Source organism: Malania oleifera, chromosome 7 (assembly GCF_029873635.1).
Source record: "Malania oleifera isolate guangnan ecotype guangnan chromosome 7, ASM2987363v1, whole genome shotgun sequence".
Lineage (NCBI taxonomy): Eukaryota > Viridiplantae > Streptophyta > Magnoliopsida > Santalales > Ximeniaceae > Malania > Malania oleifera.
Genome location: NC_080423.1, coordinates 5825567 through 5833661, shown reverse-complemented (window position 1 = coordinate 5833661; position 8095 = coordinate 5825567). Strand labels below are relative to the sequence as shown.

Here is an 8095-nt window from a genome sequence, read left to right as displayed (position 1 = left end):
ATTATCATTTCATATAAAACCTTTCATTTACTAACTCTCGGCCCCCGACCGTCATATAAAAATCTCGGCTCCTGACCGTCATATTAAATCTCGGCCTCCAACCATCATATCAATTCTCGTATTATCAATAAAAACATTCTACTCATATATACCATTTATAAAGTGTTCTCATACCGCACAATTTTTATCTAATAGATCATAAATAAATAAATTGACGGGGAAAAACATAAATTGCTGAAAATAGAGTCTGAACATCTCCAGGATTTTATTTAACTTAAACTATTTATTTTATAGAAAATAGGAGATTTCAAACCAACCACGTAAATTTTTCCCAAAACATATAACAGTCAAAACCACCCTTTTATATACATGATTCATTCAGAAAATCATATATGCAATTTAATCGGATCCATATTTCAAAATCAACTAACGTAATATAATCCCCTTACCAGGCTTACTGGGAACCCTAAATCTCCGCCCTACGGAGTTTGAAGATCAAACCCTGAAATAACATTTTCCTCAAATTAATTAACTCAACTCACATCATATTTCTCGCGTTTCCTAGGTCTCATCTACTCCAAATCAACAACAAAACCCTAAAATACCCTACTTAGCCTGATTTTGGAGTGGTGCTTGAAAAGTCCTGATAAAAAATCCACTCCACTAGACTTGTAGAGAATTTCTCCTAAATTCTCATAGTGGCTTCCAATCATTGAATTAGGTGACGAACGACAAGAGAATCGAAGAGAGAGAGAGAGAGAGTAGGGCTCGGGTTAGAGAGAGAGAGAGAGAGAAACTGTTTTGTTAATCACTAAGCAACCAAAAATTTTATTTATAAGTCGTCGACCCGGTCACATTCGTCGATGAAATGACGTATTTGTCAACGAATTACTGAAGGACGTTCGTTGACGAAAGAAGGAGCGTCGACGAAAACATGGGATTCGTCGACGAAGCCTACTGTTATTCCCTTTTTAAATTCCCTTTCTTATTTTCTTATTTATTTCCTTATTTTCTCGAGTTCGGGGTTCTACAGGGTCTCACTTCCGTTCGTCGTTAGTTCAACTCTTGAGTTTTGTTTGGTGGATTTTGATTTGTTTAAAGTTTTTTTTGTGATTTTATCTAGGCCTTTTTCTTAGTTAGCATTGTTTAGATTTGTTGTCATGGTATGATTGGTTGTTGGTGTTGTTTTTGGGAGGGTTTTAATTTCATTATCTATAATCTCCCTTTTACTTGTCTAATAACTATGGTATTCCTCCATCAAAAGTGAAGACATATTAATAGATAAAAAGAGGTGCCGCCCTCTTTTAGTAAAAAATAAATCAAAAAATAAAAAATTCAGCAATGTAAAGAGTAGTAACGGAGAAAAAATTAAACTTGATAATGAAGAGATTAATAACACTAACAGATTTAGATGTTTTTGATCTATTATGCTAGCTAAAAGGGAAATTGAAGAAAATATAGTACATAGAATTAAAATAGATTGGGCAAAATGGAAGAGTTTATCAAGTGTATTGAATGATCGTAGAATACCCTTAAAATTAAAAGAAAAATTTTATAAGACGATTATAAGGTCAACTATGCTTTATGGTTTAGAATGTTAGACAACTAAAAAATAACATGCACAAAAATTAAAATTGGTAAAATGCAAATGTTAAGATTGATGAGTAGTTTAACATTAAAAGATAAAGTAAGAAATAAACATATACACAACAATTTAGGCGCAACGGGTTAAAAATAAGATAAGAAAAAGACAACTTAAATAATTTGAACGTTTAAAATGTAGACCTAATAGAACACCTGTGAGAATGAGTGAATTAATTATTATTTGGCATAAAAATTAATAGGTATAAACTTAAAATAACTTAGAATGACATAATAAGAAAGGATTTAATAACCCTTAATCTAATAAAGGAAAACACTCTCAATCTAATTAATTGATGAAAAAGATTTCATATATCCAACTCCAACAAGTGGGACTCAAGGCTTACTGTTGTTGTACTCAGATGTCGCATTCATCTAAGAACGACATAATTCTTTTCCTTAACCACTTCTAGATTTGGTAAGAACCTAATTAGTCACAATGTAGGCATAAATTGGAATGAGGATAAGATTTTACAAGTCATCACTTATGTATTCTGTCTGTTGAAGACCTAGCTCCCGCTTATACTAATGAACCCTAAACTTTTGAGAGTGAAATAGAATAAAAAATTTCTATGATAAATTTATAAAATTGTTAAAATTAATTTTATTTCTTCCCATTCTATTCTTCTATGCCAAATAAATTTGGTCTACTTAGGTTTTGTGTCAACTCTCCTACCAGAAGTGCGGCCATTTCCACCAAAGCCGTGTTCTTCTTTCCCACATCGTGCACAATGTATATTTACACCTTGTTTGGATAACCTGGGGGAATAAGCGTGGGCCTCCATGCATTCTCCATACCTCCTTTGCTCTCTTTCAGGCCTAGAGGTGCTCCTTTCAAGTGAAATTAGCAGACTACGTAATCTATATAATGCATTTTATCTGTTAGGCGGATCAAAGGTTTCTGTTGTATCAATCTATTTATGTGTGATTCATGTTGAAACAAAAACTCGCCGGAGGGGAGGAGGGGGAGGGTGGACAATTTCAAACCGGATGATCCAGATGAACAAGAAGAACAGAACAGAAGATATTTTCCTTCTTTTTTTTTTTTAATATTAAATTAGAGCTAGAACTCAGTTAAGATCATACACTCACCTTACCAGCATATATATACATTTTGATGTTACATTTTAAACTGAAAACAGAGCTTTCAGTTCAACTTGCCTCATTTTAAGCTAAAGTTCATAGCCTGGGAAGCAGGAGGTCTCTGGTCTCAGCAAATCAAACCACAGGCAGCCAGCTCCCGCGAGTCCTTGGAAGAGGGAGTGGGCAAGGTCAGCTCCGCGAGCAAGTTTCCCAGCATTATGATGCAGAAAGCTCGCAAACACCTTTGCTCTGTCCTCATATATGCTCTCACCCGTCAGTCGATAGAGGGAAAGGAAGGCATATGCATTACCTGCAACACCATCAGCAAGTCCCACCTTCTTGACCAGCCCATTCTTCCACACCACCTCCCCTGCTTCTATAGCTGCATCGCGGAACTCCCTGTCCCTTGGGAACACCTACAAAAGCAGATAACAAATGGAAGTCACTACTTGCGCATGCTTAGTATTCGAACAATAATTTAGCAACGCAAAAGCTATATATATTTTCTTTATGGAATTTCATAAGCTAGACTGCAGGGAAGACCTGTGCTGCCTTGCAAAGAGTGATGGCCATGCCAGTTGCACCATGAGACCACTGCACCAACTTATCCCTTGGGTTCCCTTCACATGAAGGGTAATTTCCACTGTGAGGAAACCTATTTCCCATCATGTACCTTAGTGTTGCCTTGACATCCTCTGCATCTTCTTCACCTAAAGGAAAGTGAAGAAGCACATGCAAGATTCCAGCAAGGCCATGTGATGCACCCCAGTACCTTGTTCCATGCCATCTGAACATAAGTGGGCAGGCTGAGTTGTTGGATGCCCCTGTCCTGCCCCCAGCTAACACAGCTTGAACAATCGGCATGAGAAGATCATTCGGCAAGGTTTCTTGCCCAAGGTATTTGTTCATGAACAATGATGCCCACAAAAACCCAGATCGCCCGTGAAGGAGGTCATATGACATTCCAAAACCACCTTCCTCTGGTCCAATTGGGAGAGCTCTCTCTTGGGCCACCTGAACATGATGAACTACATTAAATGAGTAATAGCAATGGACTAATGGTTGTTGCTCTTCTCGCACCAGACACAAACTGAATAGCCTGCATTCTAATAAACAGGCGCATTGGTGCTGAAATAGCAGAAGACTGATCAGTTACCATACAGTCATAGCGTGAATATATTTTATTTACAAGTTTCGTTTTTTTATTTCATTTTCCATCTAAACCACTGCAGGCTGTCAAAGAGCCGATTCATGTGACAGCTCATCGCTTATAAGTGATGCTCCAAGAATGATTGAGTTTCCTAAAAGATCGAAGTTTTCTAAACATCCATCCAGAAATACAACTTAAAACTCTAATAAAAAGAAAGTAAAAATGGCCTATAATAACAAAGCAGAGTTCTCATGCATAATACAGTCTGCCCAACTTGCTTAACTAGAAAGTGTGATGCGGCATAACGTCGTGTCTTGAATTCTTTACTGTCAGGCCCATTGGAGTAAAGACCATATGGTTGTGTGTTTGTGTAAATAGTGTTGTATTGCGTCAGCCGTGTGCGTATCTATCCTGGGTGTGTAGGGTTGGGTGGCAGACAATCTGAGATCTCCAGTTTGACATGGTAAAATCACTCGTGTGGTCTCTGCTCATGGACATAGACCACACCAGCCAAAACTATAAATCTGTCTTGGCTTATTTGATTGATTTAGTTTTTATTCGGCGTGTGGGCACATTAAAAATACAGAAAAGACCAAACAAGTCTGGTTTTGAAATAATAATAATAACAATTTATCGAGAAAGCTTAATATTATTCTCTCTGCAGCATTCCATCAAGACTCAAATGCCCTCTCCAAGCTGCGTAGAGGTTCCATTAAGGCTCAAGTGCCCAACTCCAAACCATATTGGGCCCCACTTCAATAAACTAAAGCCACCACGTAGCAGATATGAAGCATAATAAATGTGAGCAAGTAGTCATGTTGGACAAGATGCCAAGAACTTTTCAACTCTCTTATTGGCTTACATCATCATTCGAAAAGAATACGATGCCCATTTGTGTAACAAAAGAAGATCAGGTTGTGGACCACATTTAAAAAAGAAACAAACAATTCCAGATTCATAAATTGAAGGACCAACTTCTTACAAATTAGGATGGAGCTATACACGCCCTACGCTTGCACGCCCCCTCCACCCATCTTTTGGTGAACTATCTCACAACCATGCTGATACTGCATCAAGGTTTGGGGGTTCCTATCTTTTTCTTGTGCTATTTACGTGCATTTGCACATATGAGATATAGCATGAATGCATCCATTCCTACAGATATTCCTACTATCACATTATCAACTATTGTCTGGAGGCTCCTTAATTCAAAATCACAATAATGATTAGAGGTTTTATAAAATACTTCCAAGTGATGGAACAATTTGGAGGTACCAAACATAAACAGGAGAAGCATCCAATGCTAACTAAGGGAGCAAACCATTTTGTTGCTCAGAGAAGGACCGTTGCAAAGACTGGGATTCTAGAATTCTGCATGATTCTGGAAGTTGTGTCCCAGTTATCAACCAACATTGCTACAAGAATGAATGCATTGCAAAATGAAATCTCAGGTGCCAAAACATGGGAATGTGATGCGAACTACTTGCCCTGCTTTATTCAGATTTTTCTAGGTGAAAACTAATATATTTTTCAAATTTTCTATCATTCGAACTTTATTCAGTAATGCGTGGATTATTTACTGTTTTACTAGGCCCAGAGATAAAACACAGATGCAAGAAGGAGGGGCAATGAAACTGTGTATCGTAGAGACATTTTTTGAGATACTTTAGTAAAATATCGGGCTGGAAAAAATGTTCAGCTTGTTGATGGGAAATGAGGTAAGACAACAAGTACGTACCTCAAGGAAGAGGTTCAAAAATATGTAACGCCTTTGATGGTCCCCCAAATAATTGGCAGCCACAGCTCCAAGCGCATAGACTCCTCCTCTACCACATAAAAAGGTCACATGCCTGCACAAATGATATTATGAACTTAAAAGATCAAAAGCAGCATTTTTGCATCAAATCCATAAGCATCTTTTGGCTCTATCTCATGATAATTTCAGAGTATCCTATTCCGAGACCATAAAAAATAAATCTTTTGGTTCTCATCTGCTAAAGCTGTACTTAGTCTTTAAGCATACCAAAAATCAGCTTAATTTAGCAATTTTACCACTCATTAATTGTGTTTTATTTTTTCAATTTTTAAATAAAATTTGAAACTTGAAGGCAAAAAAGAAAGTAATGCAAATTGGATAGTTAGGTGATAAGTTCATTAATAAATTAATTTGAACATCATTTGCAGGATGCATTGGACGGCAATTATCACGATATTGACCCTGGCATGGCAAAATGTCAATGGTCCCGAGAGAGGACAAATGAAATCTTTTATTGCGGTGGTCCTCCATGGATCTACAAGAATTTTCACAATCTCACCTGTAGACCAAGACATCTGTCAAAAATGAAGACAAGGAATGAAAAGGAAGCAAGGACTCGGGCTGATTGAAAGGGATCATGCTGGCAAATATCTACAAGCACCTTAAATTCCTGTTTTAGACAGCTTTCTACAAGAAGTGATTTTGTTGCAAAATTGTTTTTGCTCTTGCTTTGAATAATTCGATGTAAATCACACCACCATCAGAGTCAAAAAATTATTTTTTAAAATAAACTCACTGCAAAAGGAAAATTTGTTTTGAAACTTCCTCTAACCTTGCATTTGGGAGCTTGAAATTGGGACCTTAAATTTGCATTTGGGTGGAATTGGACAATGTGGACAAAATTGGATCCAAGTTCAATCCGAGTCCAAACAAATACAATTCACATCTCCAAACACAACTTAAAAATAATTATAAAATCAAAAATTCATCACAACTAAAATATTTGGGATTTTTTCTTTGGGGGAATAAGTTACAATATATATATATATATATATATATATATATATATATTGTTTACCAATTTTTCTTTTAAGAAATTTATATTTTCACGTTTGTTTAGCAAGAAAAGTGAGAAGTAAAATAAAAATATATATACCAACTTTATAAACAAATTTTGATTCTACACATAATTAATATTTCTTATTTTTTAATCACATTAATTAAATTTTTATTTTTAATAGCATTTAAGATATAGACGAAATACAATAGCAAATGAATTTCTGACTTTTTTTTTTTTTTTTTTTTCTTTTTTCTAAGCAAAATACTTAATTCCAAAGGACCAATAATAAACTGAAAAAAAAAATTAATATTAAAATTAAAATAATTTTCCACATCTGAACATGCCTTTAAGAACTCCAGCAAGATCAACAATCCAAACAGTAAGCACCAAATTGGAAAGCATACATACAAAAAGCATATGAGAATAATTCATAATTCAAAATAAGTCAAATATTTCTCCAATTAATAATAACAAATAATAATTTAAAAATAGCAGCAGCAGCAGCAGCAGAAGAAGAAGAAGAAGAAGAAGAAGAACACGAAAAATAAATATTAAAGAATAAGAATGAACGGTAGGTACCTTGAGGAGGCACGTGCGACGGCGGCACACGTGTCAACAATCTCCGCGCACAATAGCAGGTCATCCCGGCTGCCGGTGGCCTCGTGCGACCTCAGGCAGATGAAAGCCGTCCCCAGCAACCCCACGTACGCCGTTGGGTCTCCGCAGTACCGCTGCCCTCCTCCGCTGCCTTCCTTCCACGTGACTTGTACCACCTACCGAATGAGTCACATGTACAGAGACACACAATTAACTAACGTGAACCAGTGCATTACACGACCTAAACCTACACCCACCCCCTTCCCCCCATACCTGGTCCTTCAGAGACACAGCCGCTCTCAGAAATGCCTCCGCCGGCAGCAGCGACACGTAATTTCCGACCGCCGGATGAGGCCCCCCTCCGAAGAAATCCCGCCGTTCGTCGCCCTCTTCGTAGCTTTCCGGCGACGCAAACTCCAACGCTGAAGCCATTCTCTCTCTCTCCCCCGCCCCCCTCAGTCCTCTGTCTCGGGCAGAGATCTCTGCTCTGCTAAATATCTGGTTCTGGAGTGTGTGTGTGTGTGTAACCGGTGGTTGTATGGAGTGACGATGCGACAGATGAGACGGGCTGTGGGCCTGCCACGTGGTGGGGGGAACGTAGACCGCTGGGTGCATGAAGATCATGTGTTACTATGGGGGTGGGGTGCGGATCCGGTGTGGGGCCGCCTTGAAGAGGAAACGATGTGGAGCGGATCGCCGCCCAGCTCACCGGGTGGCCCAGTTGTCACGACGTCGTTCTGACACCTTTAACGTGGGCTTAAAATCTGCGTGTGTTCGCATTTTCAAACTTCAATCTATGTGCCTTTAA

The 8095-nt window shown here is 37.9% G+C and overlaps 1 protein-coding gene across 1 annotated transcript; it reads right to left on the bottom strand.

Moving 5' to 3' along the window:
* Positions 1 to 2656: 2656 nt before the first annotated feature.
* Positions 2657 to 7803, bottom strand: LOC131159575 (lanC-like protein GCL1). The gene is made up of 5 exons (XM_058114596.1): positions 7561 to 7803; positions 7270 to 7463; positions 5613 to 5724; positions 3268 to 3738; positions 2657 to 3140 (listed from the first exon to the last, which is right to left on the bottom strand). Exons 1-5 carry the CDS (start codon positions 7717 to 7719, stop codon positions 2814 to 2816), a joined length of 1263 nt encoding a protein of 420 aa, XP_057970579.1. The 5' UTR covers positions 7720 to 7803; the 3' UTR covers positions 2657 to 2813.
* Between the last annotated feature and the right edge of the window lie 292 nt (positions 7804 to 8095).